Source organism: Martes martes (genome assembly GCF_963455335.1).
Source record: "Martes martes genome assembly, chromosome: 6".
Lineage (NCBI taxonomy): Eukaryota > Metazoa > Chordata > Mammalia > Carnivora > Mustelidae > Martes > Martes martes.
In genome coordinates, this window is record NC_137893.1 from 20,909,107 (window position 1) to 20,934,278 (window position 25,172).

At 48.4% G+C, this 25,172-nt stretch overlaps 1 protein-coding gene across 8 annotated transcripts in view; it reads left to right on the forward strand.

Moving 5' to 3' along the window:
• Positions 1–24,576, forward strand: part of FYN (FYN proto-oncogene, Src family tyrosine kinase) — a gene marked incomplete at its 3' end in the record, with an annotated part of 210,397 nt that extends 185,821 nt beyond the window's left edge. For 7 of the 8 annotated variants that reach the window (XM_080806912.1, XM_080806911.1, XM_080806916.1 and 4 more), the window contains 2 exons: positions 11,747–11,878; positions 22,926–24,576. In XM_080806912.1, coding sequence (XP_080663038.1) covers positions 11,747–11,878; positions 22,926–23,134 — 341 coding nt within the window. Of the gene's footprint in view, positions 1–11,746; positions 11,896–22,925 lie in introns of those variants that run through there. The other variant, XM_080806918.1, reaches the window with a different exon arrangement.
• Between the last annotated feature and the right edge of the window lie 596 nt (positions 24,577–25,172).

A 25,172-nucleotide genomic window follows, 5' to 3' on the forward strand; every position in this document is an offset into this window, starting at 1 on the left:
AATTGTGCACACCGTCCATTTTCCGCACAGAAAGAACACGAGGAAAGCCAGAGATCACAGTGAAAAGAAAGAGACTACCTCACCCCTGCCTACCCCAGATTCTCTTTTAAGATTGAAACTACAGGAAGGAGGTAGACTCACTCCTTCCACACCCTGACAGCCCGGGGGAAACAGATGGGACCGCTGTAAGCCCTGATCCCTGACAGCCCGCTCCTCTGAATAGCTTTCCTCTTTATCTGCACTGGGCAGTCACGTGCTCTGCTCCGTGTGGGTGTCTCTCCTTTGTGCTGTCTTGGGCAGAGCAATTTGGCGGTTGTTTCTGAATGGTCAAGAGCATGTCCTTGGTCTGTGCCTCCCATGTTTCTTAGTAATCAGCAAGAAGGAAGCAGATGGTCACCCTCTGTGATTTTAAAGTGTGTAAATAGGAACTGCAGACTGCCATCAAACATCAAAACTGTCACTTGGCTTCCTCGTCTTGCTCTGCTGGCAGAAGGAACTCCTTCATTTGCATCATCTGGATAATCAGAGGCAGGCAGTGCTGATGATGAAAACTGCCCCACATTTGGAAGCCTCCATTTCTTGCAGCTGAAGGAAGGCACACAGCAGCATCAGGCTGGTCTCCCCCGTGGCACAGGCAGTGTGTGGGGGCAGTTGGAAAAAGCAGCCCCAACGTGGTTATTGTCTTCTGCATATCCTCTCTTCCTTTGATTTCTTGCTGACTCCCACCAAAACCTCAATATGACCACCAGCTGTTCCCTCGCAGTTCCCCAACCCCAGTGCTTGTCCTTTCCGCCCAACATACTTTGCGGCATGATGTCAGACTGAACCAGGACTGCTGCCCCTTCTGAGGGCGGCTGGATTCCTGGAATAATTTGTGTTAAGCTGCATCCCCAGACACCCATTTACTATTTAGGTCTGAGTCCCCACCACCCTGAACAACAGTATCCACACGGCTAGAAAGCCCGACACACCGCTTTCTTGTCTGTTATTCTGGATGAAAGTCCACAAAGGTAGTGTCCATCTGACTGGGACTGTGAATCAGAATCTTTCTTCTGATTTTGCTTCTCTTTTGGCTCTTGGAAAGCTGAAAGGGCCCTTGGTTCTAGAATAGTTCTAGAATAGCTAGCAAGATTCCTCCTTTACCCACTTCCACCCAAGAGAACCACTTAAACTTCCCACAGTGCAGTCTATAAGCAAAGTCGTCTGGGTGGTTCTTAGATTTCCTTCCTGAAAGGAAGGGGACCAATACCCATGATTTCGGGAGATGCTAGTGCATTCTGGTCTTTTATGCTGCCGGGGAGAGTTCTCTTGGGTTGCCAGTGGTCACCATTGGGAAGGGTGGTGGGGAGACAAGCTGCCAGAGCAGCCTCCCATCACCTGCTGGCTCCCCCACGGATGGCAGAAGCGTCCCAGCTGGCTTTCTGTTCTCCTCCCCACGAGGCTGTGCTGCCCTTCCCTGTTCACCTCCTGCCTGCCCTTCCTGAGCTCCAGGGTGCCAGGCCTAGTGCCCTGGCTGCAGTCTCGTGCCCCAGTTCTCCCCAGTTCTCACCCATCGGTGGACCTTGCACCCTTCTCCATCTGGTCCTCCATTCTGGGCCTCCCTTGAGACTTTCTCACCCCTCTCAGCCTGAGCATCCCTTCCAGGGAGTCGGCCATGCCAGACTTTGGATCCGCGCCCAGCTCATCGGTCCTTGTCTGTGTAGCGTGTCCAGGCCCTGCCTCTGGCCCTTGGTTCTTCTCTTCCTTGGCCGAACTTGTTCTTCCTCCACCCACATCCCTGATGGGACAGCATTCCTCCTCCTCCTCCTCCTCCTCATTGCCTCCTTCCTTCCTTCCTTCTCAGATCCCGGCTCACCATGGTACATTTCAGATGAAACATCTCGTGACTTCATTGTGCCCTGTACCTCTCCTTTACTTTTACTCTTAAAACATGGTGCTAAAATCTTAAGAACTTAAAAGTAGAAATTTCAACAGAATGCGTCACCAGGATCAACTGGAAAACACATAGTTGTATTACTCCAGACATGTTTGGGAAATTCGAAAGTCATTCCTTTGGCCTAGCGTGAAAAATCTGGGTTTTGCTTTGCGTGGTTTTATTGGGTTTGAAATCATTGTTTTGTTTGAATAACCACAGAGTTCCAGGTCAGGTCAGCTTTGATTTTGCCCCTTCTGCAGGATATCCCGTCCTGGTCCTGCCTTGTCACCCCTCCCAGCCAACACAGTCAACTTCCTGTTGTTGGCCTGGTGTGCGATTTCTTTCCCTTTATTCCACAGGGTGACTTGAAAGTCAAAGCACTGCCCATTATTTAATTTTGGATGTAATAATTTGCAGAGTTAGTGGCTTTCTAATTAAAGGGGACCCTGGATGGATCTTTAATTCAGAAAAACAGCGTCTTTTGTTGAGGCAAATGCCTTCCCCCTTGAAAACGCTATCAGGGCACCGCTGTAGTCTCCGTAGGAAGGATTTGGCTGCTTTTATTCCATGCTGGCTTTGCCTCCTCCACCTTGGCCCAGTTTTTTACCCAGAGGGGATGTTTTCTGAGACAGGACTATGGAATTGGCCTGGTCAAAGAAGAGGAAAAAAAAGTTTGACCGTCCAGCTCTCCAAAAGCCAATAATGTGAGCTGGCCCCACCCCCAATGATGCGAACTGGCTACCCAACACCCCCCTTCCCTCCCTACCCCGCCCCACCCCTGGCCTCCAGGCTGAGCCCCTCCCTGGAGAACTACAGGGTCACACTGCAGCATTTCAGTGTGGCCACCTCTATCCAAAGCCGTCACTCCCTGTGCGTGTTCTCTTTTCCTCTCTCCTGAGCCCCTTTTTTTTTCCCTAAAGTCAGTGCCGCCATCTATTTAGCTGTCTGTTGGGTTTGCCTGTGAGCTCTGTCTCCCCAGCTGCCTGGAAAGGCTTATGGCAGGAAGTGCACCCACGCTTGGTTTTCTCAGGAGGCCCTCCCCCTGTGCCTGGGGCTAACAGGATGCTCAGTAAGCTGTCAGTAATTGAGGGATGAGCTCGCTGGGTTTTCTTCATGCTTCTTCCTGCTCTCAAAGTTTGGAGAGCCTTGGCTAACCTGACTCAACTCAGTGCCTTTGCGTTACTGTCCAAATAGAATAATGCTTGGCATTTATGCAGCTGTCACAAGGTGCCAGAGGCTGTGCTGAACCCCTTACATTATTTATAATTCTCACCACAAGCTCATGAGGGTATCATCGTCTCAGTTTACAGACACGGAGACTGAGGCTGGGGGAGGTTTTAAGTGGTCACCCAGCAAATCGAATGTGCAAGCCCAGATCTGCTGACTCGGAGAGCTCCTTTCGTAAATGGCCATCCTGGGCCTTCACAAATGAGCCCTCAATCACAGCACAGCCCACGGGGTGGGCCCCTTTGCACTGTCACTTAAGAGCATTTTCTCCTTGATTCCTGGCCACCTCACATGCACAGTGCAGGAGGTAGATGTGGGAGTGGAAGTCTCAGCCATTTTCATTTGACTATCTCCCTTGCCACTGCCATCATCTTAATGCATGAAGATGCGTAAAGTGTGGTGAGTAGCCAAATCATATGAGAACTGTTTCCACTCGAAGCAAAGAAAACAGCTTGCCTGGCCACTAGGGATATAGGACCTCCATTAACTGGAATGGATCTTGGGGGTTGGGATGAACCGTCCTGACTTAATGAATTTAACTGGTCTTCCTGTTTTCACTTAAAAACCAAGAGCATTCGGTCAGACCATCCCACAGTATGGTAGGGATGATTTTATTCCTATAACACTAACAGTGAAAATAATTATTAGTTCATTACACTGCTGTGTGTTCACTGTTTCCTTCTTCTGCTTTGATTAAATCTGTGTAAAGGAAGAGAGTTTGGCCATCGTGGTGTTGGACAAATAGCTAGGACGAATTGCCATTAGCCAGTTAAAGATTTGGTGAGCAGCTGCTCTTTAAGCAGCCTTAGGCAAGGTACTGTCAAGGAAGAGAAGTACAGAACATGGTCTCCAACCTTGAAGGATGTACATTCTACTTAAGAAGATAAAAAATCACGCCAGCAGAACTAGCAGAAAGACATGTTGGGGACTGGGCACAGCAGCAAGGAATATGGCGTTGAAGCTCTTGGTTCAAATCCCAGTTCCACCATTGCCACATGTTCTTTGGCCTATCATTTTCCCTCTCTGTGTTCACTGTTCTCATGTGGAGGACAGGACTACTACTGACATCTGCCTCCTGCGTGGAAAGTACTCAGCATGATGCCTGACACTGAGCAAGCGCTCAGGATGTACGTAGCTATTGTTATGGCTACTACTGTCGAGCGTTAAACTATGATTTATAAGATTGGCTCTTGGAGGGATCAGTGAAGGCTGAAGTAATCACAGAGGACTTCGTGAGGAAGGCGGACTTGAGATGAGTAGGCTTCCACTGAGCAGGTGGAAAGAAAGAAGATGTTTAGAACAAGCTAAGAAGAAGCAGGTCTGGCTACACCAAGGGCAGGGTACAGGTTCTGGAAAAGCAGACCAGAGGAGAAGATGTGTTTAGGGTTGCAAGAGCTGAAGCTGATTAGATATGTAGGTGTGAAAACCAGGCCAGGGATTTTGCCTTGAGGCAGTGGGGGGCCCACTGTGTGGTTGGTGAGGGGAGCATTGGGGAGCTGAGGTTTAAGTGACCTGTTGGAAGGACAGTGAGCCGAAGGCAGGGCACAATCCAGGAACCGAGACAGGAGGACTGATCAGGGGGACAAGGACCCAAGACAAGTTTCAGCAAAGAGCTTAAACAAGAAAGGGCAAATGGGAGAGACATGTCAAAGAGAGGAACAGGAAGCCTTGGTGCTATGGGGCGCCTGGCCTGCCCAGTCAGTAGAGCATGTGACTCTTGATCTCAGGGTCATGAGCTTGAGCCCACTTTGGGCACAGAGATTACTTAAAAAAAGAGAGAGGGGGAGAAAAGAAACCTTAAAGATGGATTAGCTTGGAGGTTTGAGGAGAGGGAGAAGTTCCAGCCAGCTTTCCCCACTTTGAAACCTGGCAGAATAATGATCTGACCCCCAGAAAAGGGATATTTAAAAAAAAAAAAAAAAAAGGACTCCATTTGCATCCTAAAATATTCAAGTGAGAATAAGCTTGTTAAGTCATTTAGTCATTTAAGTCATCTGTCATTTTGTAAAATTTTCCACCTAGTACAAGAATCTCCTTCATAATGTCTTATTCATGGTAAGATGACTTAGTAAAATAATGAATTTAGATTCATAGTTGCCACATTTGAGATAAGGGTGGGACACCCTAGAGGCAAATCACCCTAGAGGCAAGAACTGGGACTTCAGAGGAGAAAAGGAGTCTGTATAGTGTTTCCAGGCCCATTCACGTGGAGATGATGGGCAGGGGTAGTCCTGAGAGAGGGTGTATCTCCCGGGGGAGTAAGTAGAGAGGAAAGTGTCCCAGCACTGGAGCCTCTCAGAAGCTCGCAATTAGCAAGTAAAGGATGGAGAAGACCCTAAAGCAGAGACACAAGAAAGCCTGGAAAGGAAGGAAGGACATCAGGGAAGAATAAACTCACAGAAGATAATTAATTCATTTCTCATAGAAATGCTTGAGCTTTGCAAAGTGTTGGAGTATGCTAAGTTTTACTCCTTTGTTACTGAGATTATTAGTATTATTCACACTGAGAAGTGTGCTAAAATAGCACAGATGTGACTAGGTCCACGACTTAAACAAACATGACGTCAGGAGTGACAACAGAAGCATACTCTACCCAATGCTCGTTGCTAAGAGTCACCTATGGGTCTTGAAATGTCATGATGCTTCTCAAGAGTGTTGAAAAGTCAAAATGCTTTACACGTTCTTTCTCATCATAAATCGTTCTCAAGGTAACGATATGTCATCTTCCACACTTGAAAGACAAGGAGAAAGAATGAGGTGGGATGTCATCCTGTTCCGCTCACAAGCCCCAGTGGCTTCCCATCACACTTAGGATAGGATCCAAAGACTCTAGTGGGGCTTGCAAAGCCCCATAAACATCTGTCCTTGTAGCCCATTTCGTTCTTCTTTATCGCATCTGCCACTGCCTGGCATGCGTAATGGCCCCTCATCTGTTTTCTCTCCGTCCCAGTCTGAGCTGCAAGCTCCATGAGAGCCAGGGGTTGCGCTCACTGCTGCGTCCCTAGCACCAGGTATGGGGCCCGGCATGAGGGGGAAACCCAGAAAAACTGATGGTAGGAAATGACAGAGAACAAAACCAGCCGGAGTGGTGGGGGCTTGATGCTGCTGTGTGGGCAAACGTTGACAACTGGATATATTCACAGCCCTCTCTTTCCTCCTCCCTATAGCCTGGATGACTGTTAACCTTATTCTACTGGAGAAAGATCAGGGCCTGGGGGTGGGGGCGGGGGATCGTGAGAGCTTGGCATCCAGTTACCTGTTTCATCTCGTTCTATTCAGAAAAGGATTTTCCACTTTGTTTTGCTGTGAACACTCCCCAGGCCTCTGGCTACCTAGGCTTTCTCCTGAGATAAGCTCTCCAGCTGCAGCTCCAGGGATTTAGGCCCCCCACTCCTCACCGGGCAAAGTCTGGGGCTCCTTCCACCTCAGATTCACTCCACACTTCATTTGACAGTAAAAACACAGGGTTTTCCCGGTGTTTCTAAGTGGCATGTGTGACAGATGTTGTTCTGCTGCAGTCGGCACTGCTGAGAGCCTTATGAGGGCATCCAGATGGTGGCAGACAGTGACACTGGTCACTGAGGACAAGGAGAGGACCCGCCGGAGAGCAGGGAACTAATAACAAGCCTCCTGAGGGGCTGTGGTCGTTCCGCCTGGAAGGGCGAAGCAGCTGTCCAGTTCCTCTGTCATTCAGCACAGCTTTCTCTGGTTTCTTCTGTGCACCAGGCACTGGTCTCCGTACTGGAGATAAGGTGGCCACCCAGAAAGACATGCTCCTGCCCTCGAGGGCAGTCTCTGTCTCTTGAGAGAGGCGTGCTTCAAACGACTGATGTATTCATCTGCCCTTGAATAGTAGTGGCCACAAAGAACCAGAGGCTCTGGGGGCACAGCGCTAGGGACCAGCCCCGGTCCTAGTGATCAAGCGAAGGCTGCCCATGCATATAACATTTAGGCTAAGAGCAAAGGAGCAGGAGTTAGCCGTGGGGTAGGGACTTCAGCAAAGGGAACAGCCTGCCCTATGGCCCTGCAGCAGGTGGGAACAATCCAGAAGGGCAATAGGATGGGGGGGTGGGGCGGTAACAGGAAGCGGCTGGAGCAGCAGGGAGGCGGGACCAGACCGTGCACGTGGGCCCAGCCCGAAGGCCCTTGCAGGAGTGCAGGCAGGGGACAGGCGAGTAAGGACCGGAGGGAGGGGAGTGAAGATGCCCAGACACATTCACGGTGAAGTGGACTCAGCCTGGAGGGTGATAAAGCAACGGGGGCCAAAGACCACATGGGGAAGGTGGACCGAGCTCCTTCCCTGGGCAGGCCGGGCACTGCCTCGTGAGGAATGGGGACGGGCAGTTAGACCCAGCACCCAGATAAGGATTCTCGGCATTCTGGTCGCGTCAGCTGGGCAGTTTACAAGGCAACAAACGGTGAGAAAGAAACAGAATTCTGAGGAAGGTAAATTTCGGATGTTGTATCTGGGAGGCCCTTTGAGGCCTCCCAGCAGAGACGGAGAGCAGAGACTCCATTATACAGATCAGGAATTCAGGAAGGAGGGCCCATCGGGTGACCAAACGCAGGTGACACGGGAGTCAGAAGAGCGGTTGGAGCCAAGAGAGGGAGCACCCTCCCCCATCGTCACACAGAGCTCATGACAACTGAGTTCACTTCTCAACGGAATCTAGAGAAACATGATGGAGATGTCGGTGACGGATTATTATTTAAAACACCGGCATGTTTACTCTCTACAGAAAATGGCTCGGCCTTGGTCTCACTGGCCCTCACTAGGATTACAGGAAGGTAAATGATGCAAGTCCAGATGGTGATTCAGGGACTGGGTCTCCGTGACAGCACCGAGTCGGGCTTTCTGCAAGGCCTTTCCCCTGGCAAGTCCAAAATCTGCAGATGCTGCCTGGAAAACAGTGGAAAGAGCTTTCAAGTCTGTGCATTTAAATGCATATGATCATGTACGGCCTCTGTCTGCTGGCCTCAAAGAACCCTGAACTATCAAAGTAACTTAGTCAGAAATCAACACTAGAGCGATGAAAATACCTTTATTTTTTGGGTTATCCAAACACTGAACAAGTTCACTGAGTTCCTGTGTCCTCCAAAGCCCATGACACAGTGACACAGATTATCCTACCTGCAGATAATCTGTGTTTGGCTACATTTCCCCTGATAAGATGAAAAGGAGGGGAAATTGCGATGGCCTCTGAATCATGCTCCCAAACCAGAGAATTTCAAGAATTGCGAATCTGCTGGTTACACAGTAGGGCCAAGTTCATTGTAGTAGAGGCCTCTGGACCCTGTCTCCTTTTCTCTACAAATCCATACTGCCTAGGAGACAACTTTGATCCTGACTTTCACTGCCTGTCATGATAACTTCAAAAAAACATGAGGGGGCAGAACTTTATTTTCAAAGGCAAGGCAGTGTTTACACCCAGGAGATCCTTCCTTCCAGGTTTCTGAGCTGTCTTGACTTCACTGGAGGCAAGAGCCCGCGCAGGGCCCTGCAGGGCCGCCTGTGTAGGTGGTATTCGGGACAGCCCCAGGGATGCTGTTCTCATAGACTGGGGTTTGCAGTGTGCAACCTGCCCGGCCCTGGACAGAGACCCCACTGGCCCCACCCCGCACCCCAGCCTCCACCCACCCCCTCCCCGCCACAAACCATTTGGAGCTGCATCTGTACCCCCAGGAGGCAGGAAACCAAGGCAAGGGGAAGTAGAGGTAATGAGGTGAGCGAGAGGACATCCGTCAGTTCTTTTGTTGAAACCATAGTTAATGATTAACAGATTATCGCTGCTTTAATTTATTAACCTTTTTTCTGCCGTGAGAAGGAAAATATGAGTTATCTTTAGAGAAGCTCCTTTTGTCAACATTGGCTGCTGTTTTAAGACTGAAAATAAGTCGGAGAAATTGGACAAAGGCATTCTTTCTTTTTCTACCAAAAAGCAATATATTGCTTATTTTAGAAAGAAAACTAATGCTAAATAAATTTATTTATGAAATCTCCTGCTAATAAGTCTCCAAGCACATCTCCGCAAATGGTTTCCTATCATAGATCTTTTACAGCCTTCATTTGAATGTATTTGTTAAAGGTTTACATATTAGAATTCTTGTTGCAGATCACGTAATGAGAAAACAATAAAGCTGGTGAGCACAATGGGCCGAGATATTGACATTTGTTTGGGATTTTGTGAACCTCAGATTATGAGGTTTTCTCTCAGAAAATCCAAAATGACTTTATCCAAATTTTGAAGTTTCCTTTCAGAAATGTGCGCGCGCGCACACACACACACATACACACATACACACACACCCCTTCGTGAACGTTGAATGATTCCAAACCGGGAAGAAAGGCTCCTTTTGCTCATCATTTTATTTACAGGATTTGTGTCTGCACAGGGGAGGAAAGAAAGTTCCTTTTGCTTTCAAGATGGACATAGATTTCCAAGCCATTTGGCTCAAGAGATAGTTTAAATAGGAATGAATTTAATATACCTTTAATTCTCTGAAATAAGAGAACTCCAGCTGAGGTCTGGTCCAGGGCAAAGTCTGTTCTCGACACTGAAGAAAATCTATCACATTAATCCCAGCGGCTCAGAGTCCAAAGCTGCGTGAACAGAATGCTCGAGGGTAGGTTCTCACACAGCAGAACGCTTTGAAAGAAACTTTAAAAACAAAACGACTGTTCGGAGAATACCAGGCCTTGTGTGGAATCATGCAGCACTTAAGAAAAGATAGAAATAATTATGCTTGAGAAACACAGCTAATTAAAAATAACTCCGTGCGTACAAGGAAAAGAAAACTGTAGAATAACTTCTCTGCTCCAGTGTAAATGTGAGATGCCACATAATGAAATAGTAGGATTTTTTAAATTTCATTTCACACTGACATAAAAGAGATGGAGAGGAGAATTATATTGCCAGAAAATGCCAGGGTAGATTTGCTAAAGACATTATCACGTACTGTGTTTAAAACAAAAATCTAATTGCTGTAATTTATCATACCTCTCATTATTAAAACCGTGCTAATTTAAAGATTTTAATTATTTGCCACTTTTGCATATTGTGACTTTTTGTAGAAGATACTACAAAAATTTCTGATTCTATCATCCTTTGTATGATTTTTTTTTAGGAGGTCCTAAGAAAATTAACATGCTTTAAATATATAATTGTGTTTACATCAGTAATAAAAATTCCTTGTGTTTTTCTTTTAGTTTGTTCAGTGAAATTTCTGGAACTGCTTTATAATCGCTGAGCTTCATATGTGAGCGCACAGGCTGCTGAAATCAATTTTAATTCCCTGTACACACATCTAGCCTTTTAAAGAGCAGGGTGGACGCCACCCTCCCTTTTGGATTAGAGAGAGGATTCCTTTAATGATCTGAGAAGTTTCAAAGAAAAGATTCTACTGACTTGGCCATAAATTCGTTGCTTGGTCTTGAGAAATCAGACTCATAAGATAGTCACTGAAGCAAGACTGTTCTTTAAAACAATACGCTCGGGACACCTGGGTGGCTCAGTTGGTTGAGTGGCTGCCTTCGGCTCAGGTCATGATCCCAGCGTGCTGGGATCGAGTCCCATATCGGGCTCCTTGCTCCGCGGGGAGCCTGCTTCTCCCTCTGCCACTCTGTCTGCCTGTGCGTGCTCTCTCTCTCTCTCTCTCTGACAAATAAATAAATAAAATCTTTAAAAAATAAGTAAATAAAAATTAAAAAAATAAAACAATACGCTTTCTGACCGGTGGCAGAAAGGTAGGCAGGTAAGCAAGGGCTCATAGAGTACAGAAGAAAAAGCTGTCCCAGGAGTAAAGATGGCCACTATCAGTGATGAGGGAGAAGGTAGAGGGAAGTAGCCAGAGGCGAAATCATTTCTCTGCCATGGGTTTTGAAGGTCTTGGGAAATAGAGCCCATTTCTACAAAATACATGGGCTACAGCAAATTTCCTTCACTTTGGGAGAAGCATGGTAGTTGGATATGGTTTCTGTGTACCTCGTAAAAGCACACTGTGGTCTTCTCTACCAAAGAACGCGTGAGCGTAGCATTGTGATATAATACTCTATGTACTCATTAGAATATGACATCATTTCAAAGCAAAAGAAAAACCATGTAAAATTAGTTTCCGAAATCACAAGTCAGCCCCACAACCAGACCAGTCCTGTGACATTCAGTATGGTCCTAGATTGGAGTTCTAGAAGCCAGAACTTTAAGGGGCTTTGAACACCAACCTTTTTTTTTTTTTTAATATTTTATTTATTTATTTCACAGACAGAGATCACAAGTAGGCAGAGAGGCAGGCAGAGAGAGGAGGAAGCAGGCTCCCTGCTGAGCAGAGAGCCCGATGTGGGGCTCGATCCCAGGACCCTGAGATCATGACCTGGGCCGAAGGCAGAGGCTTTAACCCACTGAGCCACCCAGGCGCCCCGAACACCAACCTTTTGATGGGAGAAATAAAATTAGACGGGCATGCTTAAGGCACCAGAGCCAAGACTAGACCCCACAGCTGCTCGACTGAAGTCCACTCTTGTTTGCGAACTTCCTAGCGCTCCTCCCCCGGCCCCATACCCCAGACCGTGCTCTCTGCCTGCCGAGTCACCGCGTGTTCTTTCTGCAGGTGCAAAGTTCCCCATTAAGTGGACAGCCCCCGAAGCAGCCCTGTATGGGAGGTTCACAATCAAGTCTGACGTGTGGTCTTTTGGAATCTTACTCACAGAGCTGGTCACCAAAGGAAGAGTGCCATACCCAGGTAAGAGCGGGACCTAGCCGAGGCGGGCCCGGGATTAGAGGCTCTCTTCACACTTTGCCTTCCAAGCCCCACCCTCAACTTTCTGCCCAACGTGAGTTTGAGGAACATGGACAGGGATTTAGCCAGGGAAAAGCAGAACTGGGAGCCCCCATGGGCATCACGGAGACAAGCAGCTGCCGCGCGTGGGGTGCCGGGATCCGTGCACACAGCAGCTAGCACGAGCGCTGCAGCCCACCCCAGTTCGTGGAGCCTGTGCTCTCTCGGTAGGGGCGTGCAGCTGTGGCTCCAGGAGGAATAAGGGTCCTGGCATGGCTTTACCCAAAGAGAATTTGCAGACCCTTGCAGGGAAGAGAAGGAGAAAAGCCCCCATTGCTTTTTGATTACACTGTAGCATTGACCCATGGAGTGAACCTGGCAGGAAAATGCCAGGACCTGCCCTCTCTGCAGGTCCCAGCCCTAGATGGCCAGACAGAGCAGAGGCACTTGCGAAAGGCGGTTTCAAGGCCACGCACTGCCCATCCGAGCAATCGAAATATGCCCCATGAAAGCAAGTGTAAAGTAAAGAAATCGGAGAGTCTTAGGCTCTGGAAATTTTCTGGACTGTCAGATTCATGCTTCTCAAAGAAACCACAGATTTAGATGATCCCCCTTAAATTCATTAATTTCAACAGATGCTGATGCAAAGGACACTCATGCCATTTCACCTCCACGCTTTAGTGGTTATATTATAGCACGTGGGTGATCTGCTTTCTGAAATGTTAAGGACATATTTTTCAGTTACTGTTGAGTGAAGAAAGAACGTAGCTCCTCCTCATTCCCTGCCTAAGAAAGGAGCTTAAAAAAAAAAAAAAAAAGATAGTGGAGATTAATGAGGAACTGATGTCTCTTGCAAATCCTGGGTTTGTAATTCTATCTTTGCAGTCAGAGGAGACAGCGAGGGCAGATTAATGTGTAATCCCTTTGTTCGTTTTTTATGATTATTTCTGGTCATCTTTGGAGAATGCGGAGAGGGAGAGAGGGTCTTTTTTCAGGTTGGCGTGGCCTTGAGACTCCTAGGAGAGCCAGCTTGGCACCGAGACAAAATGAACAAAATTCCCTGTCCCTGAAGCGCCAGCACGGAGCGCTTGGCGATGTGGGTGGAAGCCAGTTTTATTGATGGACTGGCGGCGGCTGGTCCCCGCATGCACGGGTGGGCAGACGCGCCGCCAGCAGCCAGCCAGCATGGCAGGAAGGGCTGCCCCCGAGGGGCCTGGAGAGCAGCGTGGGCATTTTTGAGTGGCTTCTTGAGGGGGAAATAAATGCAGGTCGGGGGGTTTTGAAGACATGAAGGCATTTTTTATTTTATTTATTTATTTTTTTTTTTTGCCTGAATTTTGAACAAATTTCTCCCTGGATCCTCCAGGTTTACAGTCAGCCGGTGCGTGGAATGCACGGAGGGGAAAAGGTTAATGTTGTTTTGCGTTTCTGCAAAGGCTTTCCTTTCAGTGACACAAAGCCACTTTTTGTTCGTCAGGGTTGCACACAGAAACCAAGACAAAGGGGCAGGGGCCAGGACCCCAGAGAAGTCAGGCAGGTGTGTGCTCCTGAGGGAGAAGCTTTGCCCAAGTTTGGATTGAGCGTAAGGAAAATGGCCTCATTTTATAACTCAGACTAAGATTCATTTAGCTCAGTGTCTGTGAGCATGAACTGTGCCGGGCATTTTGCTCTACGTGGGAAGTAAGTACAAGTAAGACATTCACACTCTGAGGAAACAGATTAAAAGCTTCCTGGAGCTAGGCACTGTTTTGGTTGCTGGGGATATAGAACAATGAGCAAATAAATTTAGTTCCTGCACTCGTGGGATTTACAGTCACATAGATAAAATATGCACCAGGTCCAGGAAGAAATCAGTGTTTTCTGATACTTATTTATTATCAGAGGAAATCATTCTCATGGGATGAATTACTTGAATTTACCCCCTGTGGGCCTGGAATCTTAATTCTGATAATGGGGTCAGGGACACGTGATTCGGGTGTCTGCAGAGGGGCCTTTCCCTCAGAGTCCTGTGAGGGGCAAAGGAGTTTGCAGTGAGAACTGAGTCTACTGGATTGCGTGGAGTTACATACTCAGAGCAGCTGCTGATGTGCCAGGGGTGAGCTGGGAGAGCCGCCCTGCTCCTCTGAGGTAGCAGGGCAGGTTGTGTCTGGGAGGCTTCATGCAAGGGGCAAGCAGGGTTTCTTCCGCAAGTCAAGGAAGAGGGAAGAAGGTTCTGGATACAGATTGGCTTATGGGAAGGCACCAAGGCCTAGGAGGGCAGAGCTTATTCAAGGAGCTGCAGGAGAAGGAATTTGAGGGTGGGGGCATGAAGCCTGGATGTGCAGCTGGATAGGCTGGCCAGAGCCCGTCGTTATCGTGGGGACCTCATACGCTGCCACAGGGAGGCTCTGGGGCCAGGAGGGTCCGCAGTAGAGGGCAGAAGGGTGGGGGTGGGCTGTGTCAGTGGGCGAGCGACATGAGCTGTGTCTTAGCCACAGACAGCCAGCAGCCACAGAAAATTGTTTCCAGGCCTGTTCCTAGCCACGGGGGCTTCTTGTTTTTGTTTTTTTAACATAGTTATAATCCTATTTAATTGGACTTCTGGATCTTACAGCAAACTCTTCTTGAGGGAGAGGCTTTTACAGAAGAATTCCAATTACAGGACTATTACCTTAATGAAGGGTAACAATTCCTAAGGCACAGTGTCATTAAGCTTCATCCAGACGTCACTGTGAAAGAAAGGACCTTCCTCTCCGCATTCTCACTGTTGGTGTGGCCCAGTCAGTGTGTGCCCAGGCATTGCTTCTCTGCCACGCCGAATCCTCGTGCCTGTTGGGGTACCCTGGGACGGACTCCCAGTCCCCGCCCATCATGCCTTCCATCCTGACATCTCCATGCAAAAATTTCTCAGTTGGCTAGAGTGTATTTTTAAGTAATTCGTTTTCCAAGAACAGTAGGTGGCGGTATTTTTCTGAATTCTTTCATACCTGAGCATGACCTTCTATTACCTTCACACAGAGGAAAGGGCCTTTGGCTGGTAGATGAGGATGGAGGTCAAGGGAAGGGAGGTGACTTATCCACGGGTTGGTAAAGCTTTCCCGGCATTTCTGCCCAGCATGACAGGAGTTCCAGAAGTAAGAATCAGAGAAGGAGCCTAGAGTGGAGTACGTGATGTGTGACCACATGAGAGGAGACAATGAAACATGGGCCGGCTGGTTAGTTAGCGAGTTCTGTAAAAGGAATGGATTAAAAGGAAGGGAAGGACAATCTCAAATTGAATGACAGCCCTAGAGCCAAAGAAAAAAGTACTGAAATGTGACACTGAGATTAACAGAGAGGTAGCGGAAGGGAGTTGCACGCACGCCACCCGCCCAGACAAAGGTTGCTTCCAAGACTTGTCACAGAGATGCACACATTCCAGAGCACAGCTCTGCTCTAGGGATTCCCCGGGAGCAGCCGCACTCAAACACATTCTAGGCCTTGCTTTTCCGCGAGCTGAGGTGCAGAACCATCCTTTGCATCAAGATTAGACTGGATTTTGTACTGATGGACTGCTGAATGTGAGAAATGACAACACTTCCATGAAAGGAGTTTTCTGGGGTTGATGCATACAATCAGAGTTAGGCACCTTCAAACCCTCCCTCACATCCTTCTTCTCCTCTCTGTCTCCACTGCCCTGTGTCAGGCCATCCGCTCTGCAGTGACCTCTTCTTGGGACTTCCTGCCTCGGTTTCTCCTGCCCCCTCACCCATTCTTTCCCTGTCACCACCAGGGTTGTTATCCCAGAAAACAGAGACCCAGCTATCTTGCTCTCCCAGTTAAAAACGTCTGTGGCTTCCCTTCTCCTTCCAGATAAACTCCAGAAGCGTTAAGTTTGCATGGCCCTTAATAACTCTTTCCCTGAGGGGGGAGGGGATGCCGTGAGTCATTCCACAAATATTTATTGAGCACCTGCCCTATGCGCTGAACCAGCAGACAAAAACTGGCGCCCTCATAAGCGTTTACTCCTCTTGTAAGAGACGGACAGTAAACAAAGATAATAAGCAAACTCTATTCTGTATTGGCTGGTGGTAACCGGCAGGGAGAAGAGTAAAACTGGGAAGGAGATGGAAAGTGGCACGGGAGGACCTCACTGGGAGGGGGACCTGGAGGAAGGCGGGCCCTGAAAACAGCAGGGAGGCCAGTGTGGGTGGAGCAGAGGGAACAGGAGGTCTGAGAGGCCCTGGGGAGATCAGATAGGGCCTTCCTAGGTCATTGTGAGGACTTTAATTTTCATTGTTAGTGAGAGAGAGAGTCACTGAGGGGCCTGAGTGGGAGAGCGACATGACCTGACATGGGTTCTCTCTTGCCACTCCCAACCCTCACACTGAGCTGTGCCTCTGATGTGAGTCGCTCTTCTCGGCTTCACTGTCTGCCTCAGAATCCTGCAAAGCCCAACCCAGACATCACCTCCTTAGTGTAGCTTTCTTCATGTCCATACCAAGCGACTTGCCCTGTCTGCCTGCTCCCACGACACACAGTGCATCTCTATTAAAGCCCCCGTCCCTGTGTCTGGAACTCACAGCAGCTCTGAGGGGACAGGGGCTCCTTTCGATAATTCCCAGTGCCCAGCAGTGTCTGCCCCATAGTAGACTTTCAAGAAGTGTAAGCACACGGATGGATGGATGAATGGAAGGTCAGGATAGAAAAAAAAAGATGATGCCTCAGGTTTTAAAACAAGATTTTTTTAGTTTGACTGATAACCTGCAAAGCCTTTTAACTCTATTCCATCATCTCCACACATAAATATAGCATGTATCGTCCCAGCCATGAGATAGCCTCTGTCCTCAGAGTTGTTCTGGGAAACTGACACTGTGGTTGGTTGACACACCATGTTCCAGAACCATTCTAGGCAGACTGTCCTAGCCATTCCGTGCCCTGGCTCGCAGCTGAAAACCTGCTTTGTGAATGTGGCAGGATCTAGCAAGCAGGAGCCTTCTCTTAAGCACATCACATTTATCCACGGATTTGAAACACTTTCAAATCTTTTAGTAAGTGACAGCTGCCTGGCTTTCGTGACTATATCCTGTCACCTGACAGTGACTGGAAGAGACAAGGGAAATTAGTGAAGCTAGAAGCCACCTTCCTTAGAGAATTAGAAGTCCCACCCTTCTCCTCCCTCCGCCCCACTCAGATGCCCTACAGCCCTGAATCCTAGACATAGATTCCTCTGTGTTCAGCCGCCCATTTCCATCACCTACACTCTTAGTACTCCTGCTGTGCTCAGTGTACCAACAGATCAGATTTTTCCCGGGGTAGGGAAAGATTAGGAAAATGGGAAGCAAAATGGAACCTCCACCCTCAGCCAAGGGTGCTTTGTCCTCTGCCCTCCCTGCCCCTGTCCATAGCCCCCAGGGCTTCTCCTTTCAGCTCCTGAGTTCCCCCAGAGCAGGAAGCCTGCCTGGAGTGCCCAGGGGTCACGCTGTCACCTTTCCCTCTTGGCCAGTGTGGCTGGTGAGAGGTGAAAGCAGGGGAGGAGAAGACACGTGGAGAGGGCAGCCAGAGAGGAACTTTCCACTATACTGAGTCCTGCGTTCTGCTGCCGTTCGTTCTCAGCTCAGGGTTTCCACGGCCTTCCCGGTGGACACCTTCACGCTCTTCCTCACTTCTCCTTTTCTGAGACAAGGGAGTTCCTCATAATGCTGCATGACCAGCTTCAAATGATCTTTCTGTATGATGGCCCCTGGGTCGCAGTCATTTCTGTATTCATACGATGGGCATAATAAAAACAGCTGCCCCAAGGTTATCTGGTCAAATGAGGCCAGAGAAAGAGAACTGGACGTTAGTGGGCCTTCTCAGAGTCACTCCTTTATTTTCGCCCACACTCTGATCAGTATCTATCGGCCCTAAATTTGTACTTTGATCCTTCGCCAGACCTAATGTGCCACCTCCTGACTTGCCTCGGAAGCCCACTAGAGCACGTGATGGTCTGCAGCACAGGGTGGCACTGAGCAAGCGCCATCAGCCCAGGCCTCCTTCCCTGGTGTTAGCCCAGCACTGCCCAACAGACAGACACAGACGGAGCTTTTCACAGGGTTTATGCAGAGAAGAAGGGGGAGCCCCTGACGAAAGCCTGATGCACAATAGAGCTTAATTTCCTTTGAACGGAAAGCTCCGTTTGCAAAAGTAATCTCAACGTCTGATAACCTCCCATCATTCCCATTGTGAAAGTGCTCAGTGTTCCCAGGGCGCAGAAATCCACGTTCTTGCAACCCATGGTCACATCCAGATGCAGACTTGATCCACTACCAGTGAAAATGCCTGATGGCACAGAGCTGGCCCCTCCGGGATCCCTGTTAGGAAGCTGCACACATGGGAAGCTGTAAGGCCAAACCCTCCCCTTTCACAGAAAACCGGTTTCGTTTGTTTTGTTTTTTCAAACAGCTGAAAGCACAGTGACTATGGAGGCATTTCGTTGACAAATGAAGAAACTGAGGCCAGGGAGGTTGAGTCAACAGTGAGAGGTGTGGAGTGGCTCTGCCAGGGGAAATGACTTTCTTTCCCTTCTGCAAAGAATCTGACAGAAAAGAGGGAGGGAGGCTCTGTGGACTTAGTAGGTGGCTGGAAGGACAAGAATGGGACAATCTAAAAGAAGGGGAGGGGGAAAGAAAACAGACTCACGTGAAAACCGACATTGTGGGCAGCCGCGTGTGGTGAGTGTAGGACGCTTGACCCTAATTCAGAAACCACGAGGAAACCAGCAAAATGATTTAGAAAGGATAGTGTGGCCCTAATGATAGGAAGGGAGTGCAGTCCCTTGGCTGGAGAGTCTTAGCTACAGGGCCTTGGGCAGACCGACTGGCAGTGATGCTCTCTCTCCGCAACTGTGTTCGAAAGCCAGAAATCCATGGCGACAGGAGGCCCCGTGGAGGATGTAGGGAAGAGGAATTGGAAAGCAAACCCCAGCACAGCAGGCCCCACAGGTTTTCTGTGGCCTGAGGACCAGTGAGTTGCGCCCCGTGGGAGTGACCCATGGAAGTGGCCCATTTTCCAGATCTAGTGAGAGGGCAGAGAGCCAGGGGCTACACGTTGGGGACGGAAAAAGGACAGGGTTGGGGCGGCACTGGCCGCCAAGTCCCCCCTCTCAACCCCAGTCGTCCTCCAACGTGGAGGTTGGGAACCAGGGCATACACCCAACTGTGCTTCATGACTGTGACACTCCAGGTGGCACTCCTGGTGGCAGAGAGACCCCCTCCTGCTGACAAATGGTCTCTAGTGCAGCTCCTGCTAGGAAACCTGGAGGCCCGAACTGTTGATGACAGTGTTTCCCTAAAACGTGCCCATAGGCCATGTTTTCAAGCTTCTGCCTTTTCTGTTTCTCTGTTAGCATTACCCCCTGTGAAAAGAGAGAAAAAGGAAAAACATTTCCAAGTGCCCTCCTCCCTCCCTGTCTGCTTCCTTGATAGGAATTACGGTAACGAGATTCCTGTCTGGCAGCCCCGTGTCCCTCCAAACTCCCCTCTGAGCACCCCGCACTCAGGCTCACGTATAGCCCCTCCTTGGTCCCCGGCCTTCACCTCCCACGTACTAGGTAAAGCCAGCATCTTGGGAAAAGTGGCTAAAAGAGGGGAACAAGTTATTTTAGTAACAAAAATATGAAACCATCTGAAAAGTAAAATGAAATAAGCTCATCTTTATAGGAATGTATAGAGTAAAGCCCGTTTTTGCTAAAAAAAAAAAAAAATCCTGGAATTTATCAAATTTGGATTTATCAAAATTCTTATAGCTGAGAATACTATTTCTTTAAATAAGAACACAATCCACTCAACCTGGGTGTTGTTTATAGAGTTAAAACCAACCTAAGTGAGCCTCGCTCAGAGGGCATCTGCTGACCGCGCAGGGTGGGGAAGGAGCCGTCCGGGCTCGGCCGTACGGGCTCTGGCTTAGGACGGCAAGGAGAGAGCTGACCCCATTCACACCTTCAATGTCAGCCGAACGTGCATTGTCTCTTTTCCCACTTTTCTGGCAAAGCTGTCATTGGTATGTTTCGGTTTGGCCCAGGGTGTGGAATTGGTTACATATGGTCCCCATGCCTTGAGGAAGTCTGGAGAGAGAAGGCACAAGAAGAGAAGGAAGAGGAGAAGCAGGAGGAAAGTCAGGCAGGAAAGGAGGTGGAGCGAGACAGTAGTGGGCCTGTGACTGATGGTGTGGGCCTGCTGGCGCCTGCGTGGGTCCCCTGGCTACCTCCGCCCAGGAAGCGGGCTGTCTCGGGGGATGCTACACGATAGGGTCAAGTTGCTCTATCTGCTGGGTCTGGGACTTGGGCAGAGCGCTGGAAAAACAGGCCTGACCCAAGTGGCCAATTAAACTTTCCATTGGCAGAGATTGAACTAAGAGTTGAAAAAAAATACATGAAATCTTTCCATGTGAGTAGTTTGTTTTTTAATGAAATGAAACATTTACTGACATGAGCTCCACAGAGCAATAGGAGAACGTTTCATCAAACTCCATGGGGCCATTTTGGACAGTCTCAATGCCAGAATAAAGCATTAGAAGGCGTTTGGAGCCCGGGGGTAGAGTGGAGGGGAGGTGAAACCCCTTCCAGAAGAGCCTTCCAAGGTTCAGACCTTCTGCCCGTCTTTCCTCCCAGTTCCTACAGGCTCCTGGCAGGGCCGGGACAAGGGGCATTTCTGCAGGTTCGGGTAGCACGGCTCCCGAGATACGAAACCAAGGCCTGTAGTCAAACACAAAGCAAAGGCTTTAGAGAGTGCCATTCCTCATACGTGAGGACGCTGGCTTCCTAACCTTTCTGGGCGAGCTGGAATGTGGTCGCTGCCATCGCTCAGGCCAGAGCCTCCCAGCCAAAACTCCTGGGCCCGGATGTACCCGAGAATCAGACTTTTTTAAAAGAACATCCATACTGTGCATAGACCAGGTGACATCCTCGAGAGTCTGAGGCCACACTCCATATTCAAATAAGACATTATCACTTCTATAGCAGTATGTATGAATACATAAAAACAGTAAACAACCTTGGGTTATATGGCCAAATGAAGTCAGTTCAGACCTGTTTTGCTGCCAGGTGAGTTACCAGAACTTTGTTTCCAGAGCCTGTTGGTTTTCGGGATGGTGGATAAGGCAACACTGGTCCCTGTCCTTCACCCAGCTTGTCCAGAGCACCACAGGACGTTCTGCTAGCAGCAGCGTGTTCTTCCGCTTGCTCCCAGCTCCCGCCCCATCCGAGTTTTCAAAATGAGTCTTCAGCAGTTGGAGGAGGATTTCAGCTAATTAGCCTCAGAGCTGACCCAACACCCAACTGCAGAGGGCACCTGTGAAGTCAGGCAAAGCGTGAAGGCAGGGGGCCCGTGCTGGTTCACTAAAGCCCTCTCGCTAAACTAAGGGTCACTCCCAAAACATGAGCAAGGTTCTGTTGGAATAACCACATCGAAGGCCAACTTCAACACAGCAGGAATAATGATACATGGATTTTATCACAAGAAGTTACAGTGCCAGAGAATAAAAAAGCATCCCAAAAAGGCTCATATACACATGTGACTGACAGTCTGGGCTCCAGGATAAACCCAGTTCCAAAAGTAACAACAAAACAAAGAGAATGGCAACAGACCCCAAAAGTCAGGACGGGGTTGTGCTCTGGGCCCAGCTCCTCCAGAGTTGAAGGGAGCTGCTATGTGCAGATGCTGTGGTCTTCTGCTGATATCCCTGAGACCTAGGGGAAGACATCTATCTAGGTTTCTGTATGGCTTGAAACCAGGTTCTTGATTTTGTAAATAAACCAGGCCAGAAGTTGGGGAGGATTCCAGATTACGGGCTTGGGGCTAAGGAGCAGCCAAAACATACAAGTGCTTGGCGGGCATTGGCAGAAGGCAACAGGGCAGGAAAAGGAAGGAGAAGTAGAGAAGAGTGTCTGGTAGTGATTGGGAGAGGGGTCAGGACATTCACCTCACCCCACCTATGGTATTTCCTGCCCTGTCAGGAAGGCCAGCATGCAGGGAGGCAGCCTTCTCCCCCAGAGGTCTCCTGTTTGTGTCGGGCAGCCTGAGGTTTCAACATGAGGCAGCTCCCCCCGCCGGAGGGTCACAAAGGTCTCAAATGATAAATGGCTTGTCCAAGGTCATCAGTAAACACGGGCCCTGGAGGCGCCCTGTCTCCCCATTAAAGTCACCAAATCCCGGGGCACCTCGGGGTCACTGGGCCAGACGGTGCCCAGCCATGGAGATACAATGGCAGATCTCAGCTGGTGGGGTGCCCAAAGCTGACCCGGATAGAAGCCAAACAAATTTATGAAGTTCAGAGATGGAGTTCATATATGCTATAAACACGGGATAGTGTATTTTTCATTCCACGGATTTCTTTTCTTTTTCTTTTCTTTTTTTTTTTTTTTTTGTCTGACTCATTCATAGTTTTTGATTGGTTTACTTGAATTGTAATTTACATACAACAGAATTCAACCATTTTAAGAACACTGCGTTTTGACAAGCAGAAACGGCCCCACCACCACATGCAGGATACAGAACAGGAGCTGGCAGATTACCTTGTGTGGGCCAAATCCAACTCCCACCTGTTTTTGTTTTGTATATTTTTTAAGGGTTATTCAAAATAATACTATGCGACAGATCATAGGCAGCCCACAAAGCCTCAAATATTTGCTATCTGACCTTTTACAGCAGAGACTGCTGACCCCTGACCCCTGGCAGGCACTCCCCTCCCCTCGCCCCTGGCAATGATTCATCTGCTTTCTGTCACTGTAGCTTTGCTTTTTCTAGAACTTCACATAAATGAAATCATACAGTCCGTTGCCTTTTGTGTCTGGCTCCTTTCGGGGACGACGCTTCCGAGATTCATCCGCGGCGCAGTCCCTGCTCCTTTCTGAGCGGGGAGTAGCGGCGGGGGGGGGGGGGCGGCGTCCCATGAAGGGCCGGACTCCCCCCACCCCCGGGCGAGGCGGGACGTTCCCCACCCCCTCGCGGCGCGCAGGCTCGGAGCGGAGGAGAGGGGCGCGGCAGGGCGGCGCACTCACGGCCTTGTCTTGCAGGCATGAACAACCGGGAGGTGCTGGAGCAGGTGGAGCGCGGCTACCGGATGCCCTGCCCGCAGGACTGCCCCATCTCTCTCCACGAGCTCATGATCCACTGCTGGAAAAAGGACCCGGAAGAGCGGCCCACCTTCGAGTACTTGCAGGGCTTCCTGGAAGACTACTTCACCGCCACAGAGCCCCAGTACCAGCCCGGTGAAAACCTGTGAGGCCGGGGTCCGCAGAGAGAGGCCTTCTCGGCGAGGCTTCCCCGCCCCCTCCCCATTAGCTTTCAGTTCCGTAGCCAGCTGCGCGAGCAGTGCGAGCCGTCCCGGATCAGATTGCATGTGACTCTGAAGCTGACGAACTTCCATGGCCCTCATTAATGACACTTGTCCCCAAATCCGAACCTCCTCTGTGAAGCATACGAGACAGAACCTTGTTATTTCTCAGACTTTTGGAAAATGCATTGTATCGATGTGATGTAAAAGGCCAAACCTCTGTTCAATGTAAATAGTTACTCCAGTGCCAACGACCCTAGTGCTTTCCTTTTTTTAAAATGCAAATCCTATGTGATTTTAACTGTCTTCACCTGATTCAACTAAAAAAAAAAAAAGTATTATTTTCCAAAAGTGGCCTCTTTGTCTAAAACAATAAAATTTTTTTTCATGTTTTAACAAAAACCAATCAGGACAGGTGTTTGTTTTTTTTTCTTTTTTATAATATGAATATATATCATATATATGTCCCTGTACATACACCATGTGGGTGCTAACGTGGAGACCATGGCCCACCTGGGCCATAAAGCCTCGGGACCCAGAGTGAGGATTTTACTACCAAATCAGCATAAAAGCACTGGTATCATTCTGCAAACCAGTGGCCTCCTTTTTGGCTTTTGCAAAGCATGATCCTTTTTCTTTTTTCTTTCTTTCTTTCTTTTTTTTTTTTTAATTTGGATTGCACTTTTTTGGTTCATGATTGTACCTGTAGATGGCTGTTCCTTTGACTCTTTCCAAGCAGCCCCAGAGCTGAATTCACAAGTTCTGTTTCCAGTATTTGCTTTGTCTTAACTGCGATCTGTTCTCGAAGCCTAAAAGCATATTGAAGCAAGCAAATGGCCAATAACTACCAGGGGAACTGGAAGATGGATACCACACATACTTCTTGTATAAAAATATGAATGCTGAAATGTTTCAAACTTTTTTATTTAATAAACCTTGTAACCACATTTAAATGGTCTAAAACCCATAGCATTAGAATCATGGCGACCTGCTAAACTTTCTCATGCAACTAAAACTTCTGAGGGTGGGGGTTGGACATTTCCCATTGTAAAATAAGTGTTTTAAACGTTCTGTACTGCTAATGAAATGACTTTCTCTATGTCCAAGAAGTCTCCAGTGGAATAACTATGCACTACTTTACATTTCATGGGGATGCACCAAAAAAAGAAAAAAAAGAAAAAAAATTACATTTTTAGTTGCTGTTTGTACCAACCTTGAATTACATGTTTAACAACAACAAATCAAAAAGCCTATTTCTATTAAGTTTTTAATACTGGGTAGCGACTCTGAAATCTTAATTCCTTTTTTGTTATGATTTATTTGTGAGTTTACATTTTTAAATTGTTTAACTTTCTTAATTTAGTAATTAAAAAGAGAGCATTTTACATTTGAATTTTTTTTTGCTCATTTGTTTAAAGCATGGAAGGTACTCTAGTAATGACATATCTGTCCCACACCAGGTGATAAGGAGTTCTCTGGTCCGTTTAACCATTGTGCAGTGACTTCCAAGTAACAGAAGCATTCAGAACACTGGGAGTGGGTTCTTCCCCCTAGAAAGGCTGGATCATTGTTGAGCTATTTCAGAGGATTATTAAAGCAAGCTTAAGCATACTTTCACGTTTTAATCTACCAGACATCATCTCTAACTGGAATGTTCTGTATTCCACCTGTAGGAGAAAGACAATTACAAGAAGACTCTTTATTGCCCTAGAGTCACTGTATGTATTTCCCGTGGTCCTCTACTTCTGTCAGCGTGTTGCTAGGCAGGGAAACAATTGCGTGTGGTAGGAGGGGCAGTGGGTAGACTGCAGTATCTGTCCAGGTGCCTGGCTGTGCACTCATTCAGCTGAGGGACCCTCAGCAGCCATCTGGTACCTCCGTTTTGAGTCCCGTCTGTAGAGATGAGGGGGTTGGATGAGATTTGCCGTAGGTTCCTACAGATCTAAGATCCTGTAATTCGGAGATCATTGCTGTCACGTGGAGTTAT